At 42.3% G+C, this 26,241-nt stretch overlaps 1 protein-coding gene and 1 long non-coding RNA gene across 2 annotated transcripts in view; one reads left to right on the top strand and one right to left on the bottom strand.

Annotated features, from left to right (window-relative positions):
- LOC124805114 overlaps nt 1–26,241 on the bottom strand; it is a 79,895-nt gene that overhangs the window by 24,800 nt on the left and 28,854 nt on the right. The window contains exon 4 of the mRNA XM_047265566.1: nt 4,230–4,406. Within this exon, the coding sequence (XP_047121522.1) occupies nt 4,230–4,406 (177 nt within the window). The remainder of the gene's footprint in view (nt 1–4,229; nt 4,407–26,241) is intronic.
- Nucleotides 1–26,241, top strand: part of LOC124805117 — a 188,482-nt gene that overhangs the window by 145,898 nt on the left and 16,343 nt on the right. The gene's annotated exons all lie outside the window — the stretch shown is intronic.

Here is a 26,241-nt window from a genome sequence, read left to right as displayed (position 1 = left end):
GGAAGAAATGTGAGAGCTGAAAGCAGATGTGAGGATGCAATTTTGTTTCCTGGAGGCAGGGAACAAGTGGAAGCTGTGATTCTAAGAGCAGCCGTAGACTCTGTTTTTCGGAGGCCACGGTTGTTCCATTGAAGGAGAGGAAATGGGAGGAGGGAAAAAAACGAAGAGGTGTCACATCAGCGTCAGCCTTTAAAGACTCACTGCTACAGGGTGCAGAGGCTGGAGGATCCTGCTCCATGGGATCCACAGAGGTGTCGGCAGAAAAATGGTTGATGGTGTGCACCGGCGACACAGAGGTTGGCCAGGTGGGGGTATCACATGGCTACACAGTCGAAGAGGATCTTTGAGTCAGCAAAGGAGAAGATCATTTGCCTTTGTTTGACTTTTTGGAGTCTTTCCAGTGGCAGAGGAAGACTCAGACGTTTGTTGGCTAAAGGGACGTAGGAAGTCTTCGCAGGAGTATTCCTTCTGTCCTTTCTGGCCAGCTGGTTATGTAGCAGGTGACTTCGTCCCAGGAGGCAAGTGTTTGGTGACTTCTTGTTGCACAGCTGAACGAGGAAATGGCAATGCTACCATGACACTGGGCGATTTCACATTTGCTGTCTGCATGGCCATGTCCTTCATGGAGCGAGATGTAACAAGAACAGTACTGTAAGTGCCAGGTGGTAAAATGCTGGGTTTGCGCGACTAGCCAATAACTTGTGAGTGACCAGGTAAGGGGCTTTTCCATTCACTTGGATCTCCTGGACAGTCCTCTCACGGAGATACACAGAACAATCTTGGGAGGAGGCGGTGGCATGCAGTTGATACAACAGGAAGAAGAAGGCGTACAATCGCCCTCGTGTGCATCCTTACCACAGGTTACTCATTTGGCTGGGTGTTGTGAAGACATTCGAGTGTTGTTGAAATGATGACACTTGCAGCAGTGCATCAGGTTCAGAATGTATGGTCAAACTGTGGTAACTTCATACCCTACTTGATCTTGGATGGAAGCATCACTCTATCAAAGGGGATAAAAAGGGTGTGTGTGGGCACTAAGGATGCAACTACCTTTTTCATAACCCAATGGGCAGCAATCACACCCTGATGAGAGAGGTAAATTTGGATTTCTGCCTCAGTCAGACCATCTAGCAGCCTAGTGCAAATAACACCATGGAAAGAATTCAGAGTTCTATGGGCCTCGACACAAGCAGGATAGCCATGGAGAAGCAATACGGCAAACAGTTGTTGTGCTTGAGGATCAGAAGTAGTCTCCAAAAGCAAAGTGCCATTGCATAAACGAGAGCAGGATTTCACAGGTCCGGCAACTGCATCATCATCTTTCTGAATAAGAAACAGATTTACCTTTGCAAAGCTCTGACCAGCTTCAGTATGTGAAACCACAAGGAACCATGCTGCAACTGGGGGTGGGGGGGGGGGTGGGGGGGGTGGGGGTGGGGGGGGGGGGAGGTCCTCGAATCGGACACTTCATTCCATTTAAGTTCTGTAGACGTGGACTGTGAAGATGATGACTGGCTCATTGTGAGAAAATCTCCCATGATTGCCAGCATCTCCGATGGTATACTCCTTCCAACTGGGAACCTCCCCACCCCACCCTCCTTAGAGGGGGGCTACCTGCCTTAGGTAATTGTTGTCCACACCTCAGGCCATACATCCTGGTCACCTGACAGAGGGCCCAATTGGCAATTTGGAAAGGTAGCAGCTCAAGCATTCACCCCTCCCTGGGCCTGGCCTATACCAGGGTTGAGGTTGGGTTGTTTGGGGGAAGAGACCAAACAGCGAGGTCATCTGTCCCATCGGATTAGGAAAGGATGGGGAAGGAAGGCGACTGTGCCCTTTCAAAGGAACCATCCCAGCATTTGCCTGGAGCGATTTAGGGAAATCACAGAAAACCTAAATCAGGATGGCCGGACACGGGATTGAACCGTCGTCCTCCTGAATGCGAGTCCAGTGTGCTAGCCACTGCGCCACCTCGCTCGGTCCTATACCAGGGGGTATGTGCAAATCCTAACTGTCAACCTGTGCAAATCCTAACTGTCAACCCGGGGCTGGGAATCACATGTTACCCAGTCACCTGTTACACATCACATGCATGGGCCGGTCTTCAGGCACAGAGAGGAAGAAGAAAAAGAGGAGCCTCAAATGCCAAAATGGAGGAAGGAGATAGGAGAAGGTGAACAAAGAAACAGGAATGAAAAACAGTGGTGAGACTGTTCTTATGTCAGCTACAGAAAATGCAGAACACATTCCCAAAAACACCCCAAACATGTTCCCCAATGGAGGGGAAAAGGAATAGCAAGAGGTTAGACATGCAGCATGTAAGGGAAAAGATGATGCAAAAGCTGGGGCTCCATGGTAGCCAAGTATGAACCCGCCAAAGAGCGGCAAGGTCCCGGGGTGGGGGGGTGGGGGGGGTGGGGGGGGGGAGGGGGGCGGCCTTATCAGTTTTCAGGATGAGATCTCTGTGAAAAATCACACATTGGGCCATACTAAGAGATTGGTGAGGGGTAACAGACACTGGGACATTGTCAAGATAATCACAAGCATGAAGAGCTGCAGATTTGGTGGCAGAAACAGCTTTTCTCAACAGAGAGCCTGACCGCACCTTACGGAGAGACTCCACTTTGCCAAACTTGTCCTCCATATTCTCCATAAAAAACAATGGCTTTGTGGCGGTGAATGTGTGCCCATCCATTATAGTACAGGCCAGGTAGCAGGGAAAGTGTTTCATCCCATGACGGTAAGCCTGGCCCTCCTCCCAGGGTGTAGCCATGGAAGGGAAGACTACAAGGTTGTACGAAGCAGCATTCAAGCATTCAATGATCTGCTGCCACTTGAAGAAATGGCAAGAGTTTTTCAGCTTGATACATTTCATATACCAAGCATCTGCCCTGATACCACCCACTTTGATCACGGGCTTTTCTCATGGGCGCCACCCACCCACAGCAACGGCTACCTGGTAGTACAGTGGCCTTTGCCAGGAGTTCCAATGCTCCATTATGTGGGGAGGGAACAGCTCAGCTTTGAGTAGTATATTCTCTGTGTTGTCAGGGGGGGGGAGGGGGGGGAGGGGGTCAGCCACAGGAGGCTGAGGCATACAGGTACATAACAGCCCCACCACGCGGACTGGCTACCCATGCCAGTGACCTAGCTGAGCGAAGGGGGGGGGGGGGGGGGGAGGAATCCATACTGTAGATGATGCTAGGAAGGGAGTTCATCCACAAATGGCTCACTCTAAAGACAGAAAATTTAGAAGTGGATGTCAAACCCGAAGGGGGACCAAAAATGTCAAAAAGGATTAAAGAAAAGGCAACAGGAACAAAATCACAAGGAACCAGGTGGATAGCCAGGTTGACATAAATAAAAACACTAAGAGAGGAGAAGGAGAGGATGGTGGGGAAGGACCCAGGATGCAGAGGGAGGGTTATGGTGAATGAAATGCAGCCCAGGGTGGAAAAATGGGCTGCAACAATTTGGGGCCCTGTGTGCGCCATGCATGAACTCACGAATGAACCAAAAGTGAAATGGAGCATATGCAGAGAAATATCATATCTTACAGACTGTGAAATGAAAAAGTAAAAATTATTCTACTCACTATGCTTCCCACCACTCCCTGTGTGTGTGTGTGTGTGTGTGTGTGTGTGTGTGTGTGTGTGTGTGTTCTACTTCAGAAGAAGGCCTTTTTGCTGAAAACTAAAACACAGTCTTGTAACATTTGGAAATAGGATGAGGTACTGCATGTAGCTTATTATTGAGTGATAATCAACAAAGCAATTACAACTGTCAAGCCTACTGAGAATATGTTATTCCCATGGCTCACCAATATAAATGTGTCTCTCAATCTTGTAATGTATGGGACTAAGAAGGCAAGAGACGGAGGGAGTAGTGGGAGTGGTAATAAGAATTTGACCATATAACACCATTTCACATGTAATCTGGAGACTGCCCTACATCAAGACAGTATGCTGACACTAGTATTAAAGCTAGTATTCATGTGGGTTCATGTGGCATGATACATGCATATAAATAACTCTACCTCCTACATAATTGAAAATTGTTACAATAAAAATCCTTCTGTACTTCATGTCATCAATTTCTTGTAGTGTTAATAAAAACAATGAAGAAATGGAAGCATAAAGAATCACTCTTTTTTTTTATAAACAACATATTACAGTAAATATTTTATATCTTCACAGGAACCCATCACAATTTGTTTTAAAATTACTAACTTTTGTGACATATTCTTCTTCTCCTGAAAATTCACACCAAGCCACTGACGGAGATCTTCAGGAAAGTGGTAATTATCAGGTAACCATGGTGGACCATTCACCTTAAGGATCTCCAAGAAAGGTTTCAACTGTGAGAACCATTCACAAGCACAACTAATTAGGTACTTCCCATATGCCCTGAAAGTACAATAAAATCTGAATTATATTAAATTGCTGTGGAATCAAAATGACATGCTCAAAATGGCAAAAGCTTTTGACTGGGATTGAACAAATTCTGTATCAACAGCCTTTGAGAAACAAGGTACTGATTGTATTTTAATGTATTTAAGATTACATACACATATGCATCCATTATACATCATCAAACAGAGGGCAATTTAGAATTTAAAGTACAGCCAGGTAGGACTATTCTCAGCAACCCATGTTTTTTTCCAGATCCTTAAACTGGGAAAACAAATAAAGAATACATTTTAATGGACTACATGTGAACTACCTTCATTTTACTGATGGCACTGTAGTGATTCCCTATAAGACAAATAAACTGCCACAACAAATCAAATAACATACTAGAACAAGTTTGACAGTAGCTCTGAAAACTAATTACAATAAGACTAAATTAATGTGTAACACAACATCATAGAAAATTGTGAAAATTACCAATGAATTCACAGAACTTGGGTGGAGTTGGCAGTCTTCCTTTAAGTGCAACCCTGGGCCACAGATAGGGGAGTGTTCAAGGGATATGGTGTGGGAAAGGGGGGGGGGGGGGGGTAGACTAAATAAAATCTTCAAGATGGGTGATTGCAGACTTTCTCAGCGTATTTCAGTGACTAAATATTTTCAGGTGATCAGCCAAGTAGTAGTGTTATCTTGTCACAACATTTCAATGAGTTTTGTACCCATCTTTGCCTGAACATGATGGGTATGAAAACTCATTGAAACATTGTGACAAAATGATGCCACAACTCGGCTGATCACCTGGGGAGATTTCATAAGTGAATATTACAATGAAATAGAATAATGGAAAGTCCTTGATGAAAAATAAATAATGGAAGCAGTAAAGCACATTTCACCACATAGCAAATGATGAGCAGATGTAAACAAGACAGAACATGTTGCTAAGCATTCAGATAAGTTCATATTCAGAGATAACATAATATACATGCACCAAGCATGCGAACAACGAAAAAAAAAATCCCAGATTTTCTGGCTAAAAATACACTTTCCCCAGGTGAAAGAACATTTTTTCCATGCTAAGTGACAATATATATTTCCTTGTAGCTGTATAACTTACCAGTCCCTTGAATGGTACAGATTTTATACACTGGTGGGGAACTTCCCGGCAGTTTAGGAAATGAAAGACAGCAAAAAGAAACACATTTTGGAAAGAGCCCCTACCCGCAGCAACAGCACATTTTTGTATTCTTAAAGTATAAATCTGAATTCCACCAAATAAAGGACAGTAGTTGTGAAGCACTGAAATTGTGATTGCGATAAGCTTTCATCAGCCAATCATAGCTCATGTCACGTGGTCTCTCCAGCCTGTGACAGCAAATATTCTGAACATCAGACATGTGATATAGTCAACCAATAATGACATCACTGTTAAGCAGCATGAACACACAACCAGGAAAAGTCAGTGGTTTATATTAATATGAGTATGTATAGAGTATAGCTACAAGAAATTTTTTTTTGATGGTTTATGAGTTGCATTCTCCACTTACATTTCTCTGTTATGTATTCTTGCACTATAATATTATTGTCATGATTTAAATATGTTCTTTGGATAACTTACGTCATTCTTGCATTGGATAGTATAACAAACAATTCAGCTCATACAAAATACGACTATCTGTTCCACTGTTTGGCAGCTGTACACTAACCAATGTATTTTGCTATGGTATGAATCATATGATGGAACTTTTATTTTAACAATTTACACTTCATTTTTCTTAGATACAATTTTCTATATTACAGTTCTGAAGACAGCTTGTATAAGGGTTTTTCTAAATCCACAGATTTATTAGATATCCTGTACAATGGAAGATAAACACAACTGGCACTAATTTAACTGGAGAAACAATCTAGGAAAAAAGGAAGTTCCCAAATATCTAGACAATAGCACTAATCCACCCACTGCACAAGACGGTGACAAAACAGATCCCAGCAGTACAGGGATTATCCTTACTTTCTATTACATATAACTTTTTCTGTCACATTTCTCTGAAAAATTGAAGAATACTGCACACACATTAGAAAAATGTCAGGTGAGCTTTAGGAATGATTTACTTTTCAATCGACTAGCTCCTCAATCGGCCTCACAATGGCCGAGTACACCAGCGCTCAACAGACACGGACGGTAACCCATCCAAGTGCTAGCCAAGACCGACAGTGCTTAACTTCGGTGATCTGACATGAACCAGTGTTACCACCGCAGTAAGGCCATTGGCAATCTGAAGCTAATACTGACAGAAAATTCTGAAAGAGCTAAGGGATTCGGATGTAAATTTCAATGAGGCTTATTACACCATAAACAGTCTCAGTCTTGTATCTTGCCCAGGCAATGGCGCCGATTTCACCACAGCAGATATCAGTATTGCTGATTCAAAGAGGCTACGGGACATGGCAACTCTGGATACATGACACTCTCAGCAACCCACCTGGTCTTGCCACCTAGAGGCCAGACTGCCATTACAAGCAGGGAATGAGACCTCCACTGATACATCATTAGCCAGACTGAAGAAGTTGACATCATCCTTGTTACAGGCAACTGAAACCTGGCCTCTATCTCTATCTCTCTCTCTCTCTCTCTCTCTCTCTCTCTCTCTCTCTCTCTCTCTCTCTTTTCTGGACTGGACTATGGATTGTTATATGTACTATTGATTGCAGTGCTGATAATATCTTTGCAAGAACTTACAGATGTTTAGAACCAAGGAAGCATGTACTAAAATAGTAACAAGGATTCTGGTCACAGTTCAAGGTACAGAACTCAAACTCAGGAAGCAGGCAACGAAGGCAAACATCTACATCTACATACATAGTCCGCCAGCCACCATATAGTGGATAGCAGAGGGTATATTATACCACTGCTAATCTTTCTCTTTTCTATTCCCCTCGAAATCTGGTGTGGGAAAAACGACTATCTATACACTTCCATGCAAGCCCTGATTTCTCTCATCTTGTCTTCACAGTCCTCAAACATAATGTACATTGGTAGCAGTGGGATCATTCTGCAGTCCATCGCAAATGCTGGTTCTCTAAACTTTCTCAATAGTGTTTTCTGAACAGAAAGATGTCTTCGCTCCAGAAATTTCCTTCTTGGGTTCATACAGCATTTCTATAATACTTGTGTACTGATCGAAACTAACTGCTTCTTATTTGCTTTAATGTCTTCCTGTAATCTGACCTGGTGGAGATGCCAAACACATGAGCAGTTCTCAAAAATGGACCCCACAAGAGTTCTGTACAGGGCTACTACAAATGATTGAAGCGATTTCATAAATTCACTGTAGCTCCATTCATTGACATATGGTCACGACACACTACAGATACGTAGAAAAACTCGTAAAGTTTTGTTCGGCTGAAGCTGCACTTCAGGTTTCTGCTGCCAGAGCGGTCGAGAGGGCAGTGAGACAAAATGGCGACAGGAGCCGAGAAAGCGTATGTCGTGCTTGAAATGCACTCACATCAGACAGTCATAACAGTGCAACGACACTTCAGGACGAAGTTCAACAAAGATCCACCAACTGCTAACTCCATTCGGCGATGGTATGCGCAGTTTAAAGCTTCTGGGTGCCTCTGTAAGGGGAAATCAATGGGTCGGCCTGGAGTGAGCGAAGAAACGGTTGAACGCGTGCGGGCAAGTTTCACGCGTAGCCCGCAGAAGTCGACGAATAAAGCAAGCAGGGAGCTAAACGTACCACAGCCGACGGTTTGGAAAATCTTACGGAAAAGGCTAAAGCAGAAGCCTTACCGTTTACAATTGCTACAAGCCCTGACACCCGATGACAAAGTCAAATGCTTTGAATTCTCGGCGCGGTTGCAACAGCTCATGGAAGAGGATGCGTTCAGTGCGAAACTTGTTTTCAGTGATGAAGCAACATTTTTTCTTAATGGTGAAGTGAACAGACACAATGTGCGAATCTGGGCGGTAGAGAATCCTCACGCATTCGTGCAGCAAATTCGCAATTCACCAAAAGTTAACGTGTTTTGTGCAATCTCATGGTTTAAAGTTTACGGCCCCTTTTTCTTCTGCGAAAAAAACGTTACAGGACACGTGTATCTGGACATGCTGGAAAATTGGCTCATGCCACAACTGGAGACCGACAGCGCCGACTTCATCTTTCAACAGGATGGTGCTCCACCGCATTTCCATCATGATGTTTGGCATTTCTTAAACAGGAGATTGGAAAACTGATGGATTGGTCGTGGTGGAGATCATGATCAGCAATTCATTTCATGGCCTCCACGCTCTCCCGACTTAACCCCATGCAATTTCTTTCTGTGGGGTTATGTGAAAGATTCAGTGTTTAAACCTCCTCTACCAAGAAACGTGCCAGAACTGCGAACTCGCATCAACGATGCTTTCGAACTCATTGATGGGGACATGCTGCGCCGAGTGTGGGAGGAACTTGATTATCGGCTTGATGTCTGCCGAATCACTAAAGGGGCACATATCGAACATTTGTGAATGCCTAAAAAAACTTTTTGAGTTTTTGTATGTGTGTGCAAAGCATTGTGAAAATATCTCAGATAATAAAGTTATTGTAGAGCTGTGAAATCGCTTCAATCATTTGTAATAACCCTGTATGTGCTCTCCTATATGGATAAACTACACTTTCCTAGAATTCTCTCAATAAACTGAAAGTTCTCTTCACCCCCTCTTGTGTCCTCATTTGATTACATGTTGCTTTACAACTCAAAGTGTAGATATTTAATCAACATACCTATGTCAAGCATGGACCCAGAGAGTTTTATTAAAGTTCAGCAGCAGCAATTAGCACGTCAACACTAACAGGCCCACTTGGAACAATGGAGGAAGTCGTAATCAATGTTACAGAATTTCATGGTCTTTCCCACAGATGTGATTTTTTGTTTACTACCTTCAGCTGCAATCATTTGTATCCAGATTCTTTGTGTGAGATTTAATCATCTGGTTCACTCCAGACCAGGATGTGTGTTTACAAACACTACAGGACTCTCGAACCTGAGAAGAGGTTTACAAACTTGCTGTACCTCATGTGGTTTCAAGTCACCACATTACTTGTTTGAGCAAGACGTGTCTTTTATTGATAGTGCACTCTGCTTTCATGGAAAATTGCAGAACCGCTTCTGGTGACAGTAGTATTGTGTCTTCTGTTCAGTTATATTTCTACAACAAATCACAGATCATCCCATTTGCGCAACAAATCACAAAAACAGGATTTGAATCACTTATCCTTTAGTAGAGAATGCAGTGAGCTCGGCGTTGTGTATCTCGCGCAGCACATTCAGATAATTAGTGTCCAGCTTACAATTCATGCACGCACTGCTCCCATGATTGTCCCCTTCCTGGGTGTCCCCAGTGTTACCTTACTCACATCCGACAGATCCCTTTATGATGTACATGATGTACCACATGAGGTACAGCAAGTTTGAAAACCTCTTCTCAGGTTCGAGAGTCCTGTAGTGTTTGTAAACACACATCCCGGTCTGGAGTGAAACAGAAAATGTGGAATATACTCACCATTCATGATTGCTCAGTTACGATTCAGCTGGATACACGGGCTTCCATGAAGACACCTACACTCAGACTGGGTCTTCCCAATCAGCATCTACTGAGCTACAGACGATAGCATATGTCCCATGTGATCACTGTGAAGTGATGGTCTGCTGCAAGAATGTCAACAGAAAATTAACATTTTATAATGTTACTTCAGGCCATATCTAGAAAGATTTTTGATGTCAATGCTTTTCACGCATATGGCTTTCAGTTCGACCATTTAGCAAACGTGATTTCCTCTTTGGCACCTTTGGACAATCTTGAGAATCGACCCTGGGCTAGGTGGCATCCCAATTATGTGGCACATAATGAATTGAAACCATTAGATACTCCATGTTTCATCTGCACATGTCCAGTTCCCAGTGCACTTCACAACATGTTCAAAGCAGAAATAGAGTGTCTTGACATGTCGGCATAGTACTGCCAGTTACTATAAGCTTATAGGGTACTCCACTGATTTTTCTTCGAAGCCTGGCAGCAGACTTCACCTCTGTGGAGATTTTAAAACAACTGTTGAAGCTCAAGCAGTTGTGAAGACTTACTCCATTCCTAGCTCCAAGGAACTTACGTCATAACTAATAAGAGGAAAATCTTTTTTCAAAACTGTCTAGCAGAGGTCTATCTACAGCTACCACTGGACGAGGTTTGCCTGCAGTTAATGGTCATCAGTTCTCCCTTTGGCCTATATCACTACAATCGTCTTCATTTCAGTATGGCTAGTGACCCTGCAATCTTTCAGCATTATCTGAAACAGATCATCCATGACATCCCATGCAACACACACAACCTAGATGACAACCTTGTTACAACACAATGGCCTGTGTAGCAACTTAAAGAAATCTGAAAACTTAAAACAGAGCTCACCATTTGCAGCATAATCAACAGGACCGATTGCAGACTTCTAGTACAGAGCCGAATGGAGGTCTGAATCAGAGGCTCAGATGGTTCTGCGACTGTGTAGGCTGCAAATTCCTCAACTTGCACCACAGATTCCTCGACTTGCACCACATGATCGTTGGGTTTTGGGGTCTGCTGAATAGGTTAGGAGTCCACTACATGAAGGAGGTGGCTACATGGGTAGCAGGGGCTGTGTGGTGTGGACTGGGCAGTTTTTTAGTTTAGAGGATCTTGGGAAAACACAAAAAGGGCTTCAGTCACAAAGGGTGCAGGCCAAACACAGGAAGAACATAGATACAGGAACCATTGGTACAACAGTTGTAAATTGTTGCAGCTGTGTTGGGAAAGTACCAGAGCTCCAATCATTAATAGAAAGCACCGATGCTCCAATCGTTATAGGCACTGAAAGCTGGCTACAGCCAGAGATAAGTTCTGTCAAAATTTTTGGGTAGAACCTAATGGTATTCCGAAATGGTAGGCTAAACACAGTTGGTGGTGGCATGTCTGTTGCTGTTAGAAGTAGTTTATCTTGTCGCAAAATTGAAGTAGATAGTTCCTGTGAGTTAGTATGGGCAGAGTTCATTCTTGGCAACCAGAATAAAATAATAGTTGGATCCTTTTACCAACCTCCAAATCCAAATGATACAATAGCTGAAAGATTCAAAGAAAATATGAGTTTAATTTCAAACACAAACTCGACTCATACAATTACAGCTTATGGTGCCTTTAATTTACCCTTGATATGTTGCCAAAAATACATGTTTAAATCTGGAGGTACACATAAAACATCATCTGAAATTGTGCTAAATGCATTCTCTGGAAATTATTTCAAGTAGTTAGTTCATGAGCCCTTGTGAATAGTAAACAGTTGTGATAAGACACTTGACCTCTTAGCAACAAATAATCCTGAGCTAAAAACAAGCATCAAAACGGATACAGGGATTAGTGAAAACAGGGTTGATGTAGTGAGACTGAATACTGTAACCCCAAAATCCTGTAAAAATATACAAAAAATATACCTATTCAAAAAAAGCAGACAAAAATTCATCTAACGCCGTCCTGAGAGACAATCTCCACTCCTTCCAAAGTAACAATGTAAGTGCAGACCAGATGTAGCTTGAATTCAAAGAAATAGTATTGGCAGCAATTGAGAGATTTACACCAAATAAATTAACAAACATTAAACGGATGGAAAAAAATGCACGATTGGCTTTTACAGAAGCTTGAAATTTAGTGCAGATTTCAATGTGAGATGCTTATAATAGTTTCCACAATGAGACTTTATCTCAAAACCTGGCAAAAAATCCAAAGAGATTCTGGTTGTATGTGAAGTATGCTAGTGGCAAGACACAATCAATGCCTTCTCTGCGTGATAGCAATGGAAATACTATGGCTAACAGTGCTGCCAAAGCAGAGTTACTAAATACACCCTTCTGAAATCCCTTCACTGAAGAAGACGAAGAAAATATTCCAGAATTCTAATCAAGAACAGCTGCCAACATCAGTAATGTAGAAATAGATATCCTCGGAGTAGTGAAGAAACTTAAATCACTTAACAAAAGCAAGTCTTTTGCTCTAGACTGTATACCAATTAGGTTCCTTTAAGGTATGTTGATACAATAGCTCCATATTTAACAATCATATAAAACCATTCGCATGATGGAAGATCCGTACCCAAAGACTGGAAAGTTGCACAGGAAACACCAATATTCAAGAAATGTGGTAGGAGTAATTCACTAAATTACAAGCCCATATTATTAACATCGATATACAGCAGGGTCTTGGAACATACATTGTGTTGGAGCATTATGCATTACCTTGAAGAGAACGATCTACAGACACACAGTCAACATGGATTTAGAAAGCATCATTCTTGTGAAACACAACCAGCTCTTGACTCACACGAGGTGTTGAGTGCTAATAACAAGGGATCTCAAATTGATTCTGTATTTCTATATTTCCAGAAGGCTTTTGACGCTGTACCACACAAGTGGCTTGTACTGAAATTGCATGTTTATGGAATATTGTCTCAGTTAAGTGACTGGATTTGTGACTTCCTGTCAGAGAGGTCACAGTTCATAGTAATTGATGGAAAGTCATCGAGTAAAACAGAAGTGATTTCTGGTGTTCCCTTAGGTAGTGTTATAGACCCTTCGATGTTCCTTATCTATATAAATGATTCAGAAGACAATCTGAGCAGCCATATTAAGTTGTTTGCAGACAATGCTGTTGTTTATCGACTAGTAGTCATCAGAAGATCAAAACAAATTGCAAAACTATTTAGAAAAGGTATCGATATGGGGCAAAAATTGGCAATTGACCCTAAATAACGAAAAGTGTGAGGTCATCCACATGAGTGCTAAAAGGAATCCATTATATTTCAATTACACGATAAATCAGTCAAATCTAAAGGCCATAAATTCAACTAAATACCTAGGAATTACAATTACAAACAACTTAAATTGGAAGGAACGCATAGAAAATGTTATGGGGAAGGCTAACCACAGACTGCGTTTTATTCGCAGGACACTTCGAAAATGTAACGGTTCTACCAAAGAGATTGTCTACACTATGCTTGTCACAGTCAAATCTAAAGGCCATAAATTCGACTAAATACCTAGGAATTACAATTACAAACAACTTAAGTTGGAAGGAACGCATAGAAAATGTTATGGGGAAGGCTAACCACAGACTGCGTTTTATTCACAGGACACTTCGAAAATGTAACGGTTCTACTAAAGAGATTGTCTACACTATGCTTGTCCATCCTCTTTTAGAATACTGCTGCACAGTGTGTGATCCTTACCAGATAGGACTAATGGGGTACATCGAGAAAGTTCAAAGAAGGGCAGCATGTTTTGTATTATTTGAAATAGGGGAGAGAGTATCACTGAAAATATACAGGAGATTTGGGGTGAACATAATTAAAACATAGGCATTTTTTGCTGTGGTGGAATCTTCTCACAAAATTTCTTATGTTGAAGGTGGTCCGATGAACCCTCTGCCGCGTACTTAAATGTGATTCGCAGGGTATCCATGTAGATGTGGATGTAGATATAGACTACCTGGGACACATTCCTTGTATGAGCAATGAATAAAAATGTCAAAGCCACCATAATCTCCCTCCACTGAGTAATATTAGAGAATTACAATTCTTCCTGGGTAATGTTAATTATGTTGGGAAATTTAACCCCAGGCTTTTGAAATAATCAAGCCTCTCAACCCTATGAAAGGCACCAAACTTCGGTGGAACATTGCTTTTCAACAAGTTTCTGACTGCTTAAACAGTGGCCTCGAGCATGTTCCATGCCTAACCATGTTTGACCTTAGCAAACCAATGGTCCTCAGCATCACTGCCTCCCAACATGGGATTGGTGCAGTTTTCTCATACAAAAGTCCTGACAGCACAGAACATTCCACTGCATATTCCTTGAAAACACAGAAACATCCTCCTGTCAATTATACTCAAATAAAGAAACAAACATTATGAATCATTTTGCCAAAATTTCATGACTTCCTCTACGGAGCAACCTGATCACTGAACACACACTCCTAGTTGCCCCTGCAGCCCTCAAAGCCATATAACAGAGAAAACAGCTCAGTAATTACACAGGCACATTTTATTCATAAGCAAGTATCAATACGAAATCCACTATAGATACACTGCTTGGCACACCAATGCCAATGTGCTTTCTCGACTCCACAAGGCTCCTAATCTACACTTTGACTAGGAGAATGCAATGATTATTGCTATTGCTGAGGAGCTACAGTGTGTTCTCAGGAGATTCCCCAACACTGTTTGAGAGATCGCTCAAGTCACAGCTGAGTAAACACAAACTGGTTGTGACAAGTGAGGCCGTGGTGGAGAGGTATTTTGCCACAAGAAACGGTGCTGGCAGACGTGTCCTTCCACGCTGTGCCTGGTGACCGCATTGTATATATCAACTAATCTACCAATACATCAGGAGTGATGGTAAGGAAGGATGTTTGTAATTGAAAGAATAAGTACAGAAATGAACAGAATGCACAGATGCAAAGAGAATAACGAGTGCACCGGACTTCGTGACCCAGGCCCACCCTAAAGCGCCCCATTTGGGCACAGTATGCTCACTTCAAAACATTTGCACTGTAGCATGTCGCCATGATGCACGCAAATCTGAGTGAGCAAATCCCCCATCCCACTCTCCAACTGTGGAGACTGGTAGTAGTAGAGACAGGAAAACAATAAACAGGTAAGGGTACAGATTGGATTGGGAGATTAAAAATGATGGCAATGAAAATGAAATGGAGTTGGGTGAGGCACATGCCATGTGAATGGATGGCAGATGGACTAAAGAAGTTCTTTTCTGAATAATGTAAGATAGAAAAAGACTAAGACAATAACTTCATGAAAGGTGAGTAATTGGAACTGGAAAATACGCGCCGGCCGGAGTGGCCGAGCGGTTAAAGGCGCTACAGTCTGGAACCGCACGGCCGCTACGGTCGCAGGTTCGAATCCTGCCTCGGGCATGGATGTGTGTGATGTCCTTAGGTTAGTTAGGTTTAAGTAGTTCTAAGTTCTAGGGGACTTATGACCACAGCAGTTGAGTCCCATAGTGCTCAGAGCCATTTGGAAAATATGCAGGAGGAATAAGGCCACTGAAGATTATAATGCATGGCAAAATGTAGAGAATGCCTTTTCCAGCAGCAGATATTAAAATGCTTAGGATCACCACCTTATTTCCGGGTGATAATTATTGTATAGTTCTACTATTACACCTTTTACAGTAACACCAATTCACAAAATTGTATAAAACACAGTTAATTACAGTGCTTACACTTGGTTCTGTCACCTTGATGTTTAATGCCAAAGTGCAATACCCACTCACACATGGCAGGTGGCAGCACTAGCAGTGGAGGGTATATAGAGCATATTGGGGGATGTGGAAAACAATGTAGTTATTATCATAATGGGGAAAAAAAGCACTTTATCTGACATCCACAAGAACATGATCATTGGCTTTCAGGCTGAAGGTGGAAGCATTTCCGAAATGGCTGAGTCTGTAAACTGTCCGTGTGCCGCCATGGTTAAACTATATGAACAGACATGCAACTGTTGAACAATGGATCATCCAGATGAACCAAGGGGCTACCAACAGTGTTTCCTCAATTACTGTTCAACAAAAGTTGCTGCGAATGGGCCTCTGCACCAAGCACCTAGTTCATGCACCCATGCTGACTGCTGTTCACCGGCACATTTCCAATCCCTATGTAACCACTGACAGCACAAGGGAATAGTATACTCTTGTTTGATCTAGTAATTAGAGAATTCTTGAATACCTGTAAGTTCACATAACATGCTCTGTTTCCTTCTTGTACTCTTTCTCTAATACACTCTCTCAATTGTTACTGCTAGTTAACAGGGCACCTAAATAATGGAAGCAGCTGTCAGCTTTAAAATATCTATTAGTGGCCTCCAGTTCATGTGGTTTTTTCTTGTCTTACACTTGCACATTACCATGAATTTGATCTTTTTTTCATTTTGCTCCTTCTGCTTCCATTATTTCGTCCACTTCTTTAAGGGTGTTTACACTCTTGCCACAATTGCAATATCAACTGGATCTGCACGTATCTGAGTGGATTTCATCATTATTTATTGTTCCTCTCTTATCTATTTTTTGTATCAGACTATGCAGTGTTAAGCAGAACAGGAATGCAGAGAAATCATCACAGGGTTTCACTCCATGTGTAAAGTTAAGGCTCTTGGTCATTTTGTTGTCCACTTTAGCTTTTGCCTTTATGTCCTTCATTGTTGACTCAACTAACCTTCTTAACTTGTCACAGATGCTCAATTTTTTTTCATATGTTATACAATGCTGGCCTGTTAATACACTATTGGCCATTAAAATTGCTACACCACGAAGATGACATGCTACAGATACGAAATTTAACCGATAGGAAGAAGATGCTGTGATATGCAAATGATTAGCTTTTCAGAACATTCACACAAGGTTGACGCTGGTGGCGACACCTACAATGTGCTGACATGAGGAAAGTTTCCAACCGGTTTCTCAGAAACAAACAGCAGTTGACTGGCGTTGCCTTGTGAAACGTTGTTGTGATGCCTCGTGTAAGGAGGAGAAATGCGTACCATCACGTTTCCGACTTTGATAAAGGTCAGATTGTAACCTATCGTGATTGCGGTTTATCGTATCACGACATTGCTGCTCGCATTGGTCGAGATCCAATGACTGTTAGCAGAATATGGAATCGGTGGGTTCAGGAGGGTAATACGGAACACCGTGCTGGATCTCAACGGCTTCGTATCACTAGCAGTCGAGATGACAGGCATCTTATCTGCATGGCTGTAACGGATCGTGCAGCCACGTCTCGATCCATGAGTCAACAGATGGGGACATTTGCAAGACAACAACAATCTGCACAAACAGTTCGACGCCATTTGCAGCAGCATGGACTATCAGCTCGGAGACCATGTCTGTGATTACCCTTGACGCTGCATCACAGACAGGAGCGCCTGCGATGGTGTACTCAACGACGAACCTGGGTGCACACATGGCAAAACATCATTTTTTCTGATGAATTCAGGTTCTGTTTACAGCATCTTGATGGCTGCATCCATGTTTGACGACATCGTGGTGAACGGACATTGGAAGCATGTATTCATAATCGCCATACTGGCGTCTCACCCGGCGTGATGGTATGGGGTTACAAGTCTCAGTCACCTCTTGTTCACATTGACTGCACCTTGAACAGTGGATGTTACATTTAAGATGTGTTGCAACCCATGACTCTACCCTTCATTCGATGCCTGCAAAACCCTACATTTGAGCAGGATAATGCACGATCACATGTTGCTGGTCTTGTACGGGCCTTTCTGGATACAGAAAATGTTCGACTGTTGCCCTGGCCAGCACATTCTCCAGATCTCTCACCAATTGAAAACATCTGGACAATGGTGGCTGACCAACTGGCTCGTCACAATATGCCAGTCACTACTCTTGATGAACTGTGGTATCGTGTTGAAGCTGCATGGGCAGCTGTATCTGTACACGCCATGCAAGCTCTGTTTGACTCAATGCTCAGGTGTATCAAGGCCGTTATTACGGCCAGAAGTGGTTGTTCTGGGTACTGATTTATCAGGATCTATGCACCCAAATTGCGTAAAAATGTAATCACATGTCAGTTATAGTACAATATATTTGTCCAATGAATACCCGTTTATCATCTGCATTTCTTCTTGGTGTAGCAATTTTAAAGCTTGTACATCAACAAATATGAAATGGCAATCTATGTCATATTCATAAAATATCTAACAACAAACTACTGGTCAGAAATGCCTCCAATCGGACAGAAACCATACTGGTATTTTCTGAGGATATTTCCAATGCACTTCTTTATCCTTTTATTCAGCATCCCAGAAAATATCTTATATGACATATTACATAAAGTTATAACTCTATAAATTTCCATAACCTAACTTTTCTCCTTTCTTATACGGGGTGGTGCACGAAATGTTGGTCTTTTTGCTTCTTCCCTTTCATCTTTTCTTGCTTCTGCGAGGGTTGACTGAAAAGTAATGCCTCCACCTTTGCAACTCTTCAACAGTCGGCAGCATTGGTATGTGGCCGGTACTGGCTTGTTTCGTAGCCTCTTCTCTACAGCTCCAGTTGGCAGGAAGCCTTAGCATTGAATTGTTGTGTTGTTACAGTGTAAAGTATGGAACCCTGTGCAGATGGTCAGTCAATACGATTTAAGCGATGTGCAGTCATTGAATTCTTGATTGCAGCAGGTGTCAATCCAAAGGAAATTCATCAGAGAATAAAAGCTGTTAATGGTGATTGTGTTGATTTGAGTACTGTGCATCATTGGGTAAGTAAGTTTAAAGATGTTGAGGTGGGAACTCTGACCTGCATGACAAACAAAGAGTTGGACGTCCTGTGACAGCAACCACAGTGTTTCACAAGCAAAATGTTGACAGACTGATTCAGGATGATCATTGTATCATTCAGATAAAAATTGCAAGCACAATCGGCATTTCAACAGAATGTGTGGGTCATATTATTGCTTTGCTTGGCTATTGGAAGATCGTGCATGATGGGTACCCCTGGATGCTGACTCCTGAAATGAAAGCGCACAGACCTGAAATTTGCCAGGAACTCCTCTCGCGTTACGAGAATGAAGGTGACACTTTTCTCCATTCAATTGTGACACGAGATGAAACGTGGGTACACCATTACGACCCAAGACAAAACGTTGATCTATGGAATATCGACATGAAGACTCGCTCCAGAAAAAGAAATTCAAGACACAGCTGGAAAAATCATGGCCACAGTGTTCTGGGATGTAGATGGTGTTATCCATGTTGATTTCCTTGATCATGGAACAACAATAAATTCAGAGGTTTACATCACAACGCTGTGAACTCTGAAATGACAGCTAACTAGGGTCTGAAAGAAAAAGGGAAAATTTTTCCTGCAGCGTTACAATGCCAAACCACATACTTCACATGCCACCACAGCAGAACTTCAGAGACTGAATTTCACCACCATACGGCATGCACTATACAGTCCAGATTTAGCACCGTCTGACTCCTATCTGTTACCAATTATGAAAGATGATCTGCAGGGACATCATTATGCTTCTGATGAAGACGTTGAGAGAACTGTGAGACTGTGGTTGTGGAAACAGTGTGTTGACTTCTTCTGCAACAGCTTCAGAAAACTTGTACATCGCTGGCAGAAATAAATCCAGTTGGCTGGTGATTATGTGGAAAAGTGAATATTGGTAATTAAAGATCACATTCTAAGGGTTATTTCTGCATTTGATTTACTAAAATATTCCCATCCAAACCCAATTAATGAAGATGCAGGCATTACTTTTCATTCAACCCTCGTATATCCTGCTCCTGTATTTGTAGATCTCCTGATACCTAATCCTAGTTGGTACTGAGCATATCTTCAAAGTTTTCTGCCCAACTCTGCAATATGTTTTGTTCGTCTGATTATTTTCCAATTTCTATTTTTACATGAATTTTGAGTGGGTTGAAGTCTTTTTCCCCATCTTTCCTATTGCATGATGGCTGTTCCTTTAGCTCTTCTCTCTCTTGAATTTTACTTTCAGCCAAACCTTTTTCTTTTTTTTACACATCCTATGAGCATTAGATCTTAATTCTTTACACATCCTCCACATTACATTCTATTTTAATACACCCCCACATTACATTCTATCCCATTCATCATCAAACCATCCATTTCTTTCCTTTCTTCTTATCCCAAGTGTTTCTTTTCCTACCTCCATCACCACTTTATGGATCCCATTCCATATGTCTTGATTTCTCATTGTTACCTCACTGGCTGTCAGGACATTTTTAATTTTTATTTGGTATGCTTTTATAATCAAGAGCATTCAGGTTTGCTACATCACTATTTGCTTTTTTCCCCATTCTGGTTTTATATACTACTGCTAATTTTTCTTTCACTACAGCTTTTACAGCATAGTGGTCTGTATCATAGTTTGGACCCCTGCAGATCCATACATCTATGACTGATGTGGCATGTCATGCTTTTACTAGCACGTGGTCCACATACACTCGATTTCCCTGTTCCAAGATGTATTCTTTTTTATCTCTTTTTACGAGCCTTTTGGAGGTGCTTCTCCAGCAGCTACTACTTTACTCCACCATCATTTACCACAAGTCAGCAACTAGCAGTAGGTTGTAGTTTTGTAATTTACTACATACACTTTCCAGGTCTTCATCAAACTGTTCTTTTATTCTTTCTTCTGCTTCCTCTGTTGATGCGTATGCTGTTGTTATTGTCATATTCTTGAATTTCCATTTTATTCTCAGTCTGCTGAGTCTTTCATTTATACATTCAAATTTCAAAAGACTTTTTCTAATCTCTTTTGCTATTATAAATCCTGTTCCAGACTGCCCTGATCTCCTTTCTGGTCCACCATACACCAGAGAATACTGAGGTATCTGCCCTTGCTCTTGCCACCTCACTTCTTGTAATGCTATGATACTATACTTAAACTTCAAGATCTCTTCAGCTGCTTCTTTAATTTTTTCAGGTTTCAACATTGTTTGTATGTTCTAAGTTACTACTCTCAAATCTTTTGTCCTTTTTCCTTGCTGAATGTGTGTTCTGTATGTTCTATCCATTATCCGAGGCTCTTGTTGTGGTTCTGTAATATGACATTTTTACAGTGTAGAATTAGTGGCCCCACGACCAATCCCCATTCTGAAGCGCATGGTCTTTTTTTTAGGGTTTACTCCTTTATGAAGATTGGTTTCCCTTTGCCTTACAAGTGCTCCCTGCCCTATGTTGAGGAACACACTTTGTCTGGCTCCTCTGTCAAGACCGCTCTGGCTTGGGTGACCCTGCTGATAACTATGCTATCGGTGGCACAGCCCTTGAGTTTGTTGGACCACACAAGCCCTTCTGCCCAGCACTGAAGGTGCCTTTGCTAAGGTGGTGTCACCTGGGAGTGTATCATTGCATCCGATATCTCTATTCTGTAGCCACTTTATCATCATCATCATCATCATCTTGAGATCAAATTTACTTGGTGGTTTTACGAACTGCCTGCAATGGTATGGTGCATTATCCAGTCGAATAAGAGATCATAGCAGGAGGTTAGGAAGCACTTTCCCTCAAATCATTTATCAAAATTCACAAAATTCAACTGCCCATCATAGTCTTCCTGCAAGGATTTGGCCCAAAATCGGAGATGTAATTCTTTTAAAAACCTCTTTTTTGAATCGACGCTTCCTGTAATGAGCCTTCTGGGGGTGTTTCTCCATGCTATGATACCAGCCACTACTTTACTCCACCAGCATTTGTGACAAGTTATTATCTATCGAAGTCTCCTCTAGACAGAAAATTTCAGTTCCAGCTTCTCTGGTGTTTCTCCTTCGTACTGAGTAACAAGACCACCAGAACACTATGTTGTGAACCTTCTTTAACTTGAAGTCTTCAAAAATTTTCTCATGGAAGTAGCATTTCATTTCCACTCTAACTTACTCTTCAATATTGGAAGCAATTTACTGATGGTACACTTTTCTTAAGGGTATAAAATTCTTCAATTGTGTGTCTAATTATTCGCTTACTGATATCATTGATTACTTCACCTCTTCTTCGCCTACGAGGAGTAAAAAAGAAAAAAAATTCTTAAAAATTTTGGCTGCACTGAATACATTGCAATGAGGTAAAACTGCATTTGTAGTACATACAATGTACAACTATGCTTCTATAAAAAGTGACCAGGCAGTAATAGTTTATGTATTTCACACCTAAGATACACACATATAATAATTTTACTCTATTGCGGAGCGTCACTTCCATCAGTGAACACATAAAATGCCAAGTTACAGTGCCCTAAGACATTTCTAAGATATTTTGAAGAACTGTGTCACACAATCTAAGAAATAAATTAGTAAAAGATAAACAGAAATATTAATTTTATTACTGGATTATATTAACTTATTAATTCAATTTAGCATGTTCAAAGATTTGTTTTGTTTTCTCAGGAAATCATTATTTTACTTCACACACATTACACAGAAGACAAGACATATGTTGGAAACATACCTCTTCTTACCAGGAGGAGCAGGTAGTGTGCCACAATGAGCCCTTATAAAATCGTGCTGCCTTCTCAGGTTGCATTTGTTTTTCCCCTTATACGTCGTGCTCTTTTAGCTACTTACTAACTGATATAGTAGCATTGTCTGCCTCTTTTCTCTGCAGCTACACCCAATGACATTTAACATCAATTTTCTTGCACCACTATGAATAACAACCCTATTTTTTCAAACGAGTCATCAGAATACACAGTGTTTATGGAAACTCACTAGAAGAACCAGGTACAGCCTCTTCACTCATTTTTGTGAATAATATTAACAATTACTATTCAAAATACCATATTTCAATCAACACTATATCCTCAATGACTACTTCTTGTTATGGTGTACAATATTGTTATGCATTTGAGGTTGACAATGAGTGTAAACATTTCGAAGCAACATGACTTTCACTGATCAGAAAAGGTCAATTTAAAGTATGTAATTAGTATGTAATGGAGGCAGAGGCGAATGTGGAATGATTCAAGCAATGGTATGGGCAACAAATGGCAAAATCCACTATATAAGTGATGGTGACTAGGGGAAGATCGTTATGGGTCGACGTCTGAGAAACAGCATCTCAGAGACAGGAAAGCTAGTCAGCTACTCACATTCTAATGTCATGAGCATCTATGGAAAAAGTTCTGATTACAAGATATTAGCAAACACAACCCTTTATTAATTCAAAAATACTGGTATTGGAAACACATGCCATGGAGATGCATAAGCTGAATGTCAACATATGACTGACAGTGAGGTGGTCTGGGCCCAACCCTATAAGCCATCCAGCTGGTAGAGTGCACTATGGAGATGCTGCATGCAACTCTGAGAATGGAGGCCTCTGCTGGTGCTAGTGTCTTGCAACTTCTGTGGTGCGCCGTACACCTGCGTGCACAGATTGTGAATGTGGAGCAGAGTGGTGCTGTTTCCCCAGGCAAGAAGTGGATGGCAGCAATGTGGAGATGGTGCCCACATTCATGGAGGCCTGAGAGGAGAGCGGCTACTGGTCAGCAAAGACCTCGGAATATGGGCGAAAGTGGTTGGCACGTTCAGCACCATAATGTCCCTGTGTAAGCACAGGACAACAGGACTGGCAATGAGCAGTCCAAGCCAGGATCCATGGTGATTTCTAGTGGCAGTGGGGAAGGTGGAGGTGACTCCATTGCAGGCTGAGGCCCCACAAGAAGCATTGAACCAGTAAGAGGTGCGTCAACTGGCTAGAGGGGTATTGGAACTGCTGCCAGAGGCTGTGATGTTGTAGGCTCACTGGGTGGCACTGACACAGGTGTAAACAGACGCTGGAACATTGGCAGATATGCAGCACCCAGCGACTGGGGTATCAACGAAAGGCGGTGGTGCAGCTGGGGTAGATGGGTGGGTGCCTACCCTGACTCAGAGCTGACTTTGATGGTGCCATACCTCCCAGTCAGCCATGTGGAGAGAGTAGACACGGCGGCTGTTTTGACACATTATGGTTGCAATAACTGGTGGGGTTGCTGACCAAAACCACACACCCAGACTGCCATCCCTGGTGGAAAGTGCGGTGCAGTGGAACACGACAGTGGGCAAGATCCCGGATGGAAGAGCTGCAGTAGCATCCGCAGCTGGTATCCATGGAGAAGCTCAGCAGGGCTATGGGAACCAATAGGAGTCATCTGGTGGGCTGTCAGTAAAAACAATAATGCCTCCTCAATGGGAAAGTCCTGCTGATATTTTTTCATCTGGGTCTTACAAGTGCAAACCACACCCTTGGCTTCCCTGTCAGAGTGGAGGTGAAAGTGAGGGGATTGAACATGGCCAATGCTCAGCCACACACAGGAATCACAAAATGCCTGGTACAGGAACTGAGGTCCATTGTCAGAAATGAGAGTAATCAGGAGGCCTTCCATAGAAAAATTTTTTGAAAGAGCCTGAATGGTAGTTTTGGTAGTAGCTGAGGAGCATCGCACTATGTATGGAAAACACAAAAACACGTCAATGACAGTCAGTCAAAATTCATTCAGAAATGGACACACAAGCTTCACATGGTGTGTTCCTAGTGCTGGGTTGCTGGATGCTATGGGGAAAATGAAGCCTTGGGAGCCGCCTATTAACTAGGGTACTTGGAACACACAACTACCAAATGCTCCAGCTTCTGGTCAATGCGGACCAGTACCCATGTATGCAAACCAAGGCTTTGGTGCCAGAAACACCCCAGTGACATTCATTCAACAGCTGTAAGAACTCCTGCTGCAAACTTCTAGGAATGTCCACCCTGGGAGATGTGTTGCCTGTAAAGAGGTGTGGCGTTGGCAACCCAGGTACTAGTGATCAGAAAGCTGTCTATCGCTTGGCAGGAGGCAATTTCCAAATGAACACACACAAGCTCCTCTAAATCAAACTTGGGGTCTGGAATGATGGGCAGCCTGGATAAAGCATCCGTGTCGGCATGGTGACCAGTGGGGCACAAGACGATGTCATAATGGTAATTGGAGAGGAACAAGGCCCACCACTGCAACCTGTGGAATTTGGTGTCATACAAGAGCACATGAAATTTGGTGACCACATGCACAATGCCCAGAACCACATCCTTGACCTGAAAGTATTGGGCTTGTGCTGGATTGAGAGTTTTTGATGCAGACACCAGTGGCTGCTCCAAGCCACCTGCATTCCAATGAGTGATGACTGCCCCCATGCCTTACTGTGAGGCATCCACAGCCAAAACCAATGGTTTGTTATGATCAAAAGTAGCTAAACACGGTGCTGATTTGAGGCAGTCTTTCTGCTTGGTAAAGACCTGGTCACACAGTGGAGACCAGACAAAGGAAGCTTCCTTGTGGAGAAGAAGATACAGAGGGCACGTAATGGTGGATGGCCTGGTACTGAACTGGTGGTAACTTGTGATTTTACCCATGAAAGCCTGCAGTTTGTGCAATGATGAGGGATGTGGCAGGTTCATAATGGCCTTGGCCAGACTCGCCAGGGGTTGGATACCCTGCCACAATATGGTGTGGCCCAGATAATCCAGAGAGAGTTGAAAAACTTTAGACTTCTGTAGAGTGCAACAACCCATGGCCTGAAATTTTTCAAAAAGGGTCTGGAGATAGTGCGGGTGGTCACTTGTAGTATGTCTGGTTATGACGTCATCATGCAGGTAGCTGAAACAGTGCAGAATATTGAATGTGACCTGTTCCAGGTAGTGATGAAAAATTGCAGGGGCACTTGCCATGCCAAACATTAACCACTGGAATTGATACAGACCGAAAGGCTTATTAAGAACCAGGATACACTTGGAGTCCTCATCCTGGGGTAACTGGTGATATGCTTCAAAAAGATCAAGTGTGGAGAAGGACTGACTCCTGACTAAGCATGTAAAAAGCTCTTCTGACTAAGCATGTAAAAGCTCTTCCAGACATGACAAAGGGTATGTGTCAAGCACAGCCTGTGAATTCACAGTGACCTTAAAATCAATGAAAAGTCACAGTTTATCAGAGGGGTTTCATCATGATAACAAGGGACATGGCCATTCACTAGAGGAAATGGGAATCACAACCCCGAGAGATGCAAGCCAGTCCAGCTCCACCCTGACTTGTGCGTGGGGCGCTGTTGGAATCTGCAAAGCACAAAAAATTCTAGTACGAGCAAACTGCTTCAAGATAATGTTGGCTTAAAGTATGTGGTGCAAGCAAGGCCCTCTGCAAAAATATCCTGAAATTCGGAGCACAGAGATTTCAATGACTGATATGGGACGTTGG

The sequence above is a fragment of the Schistocerca piceifrons genome, chromosome 7, assembly GCF_021461385.2.
Source record: "Schistocerca piceifrons isolate TAMUIC-IGC-003096 chromosome 7, iqSchPice1.1, whole genome shotgun sequence".
Classification (NCBI taxonomy): Eukaryota; Metazoa; Arthropoda; class Insecta; order Orthoptera; family Acrididae; genus Schistocerca; species Schistocerca piceifrons.
This window is presented reverse-complemented; position numbering and strand designations above follow the sequence as displayed.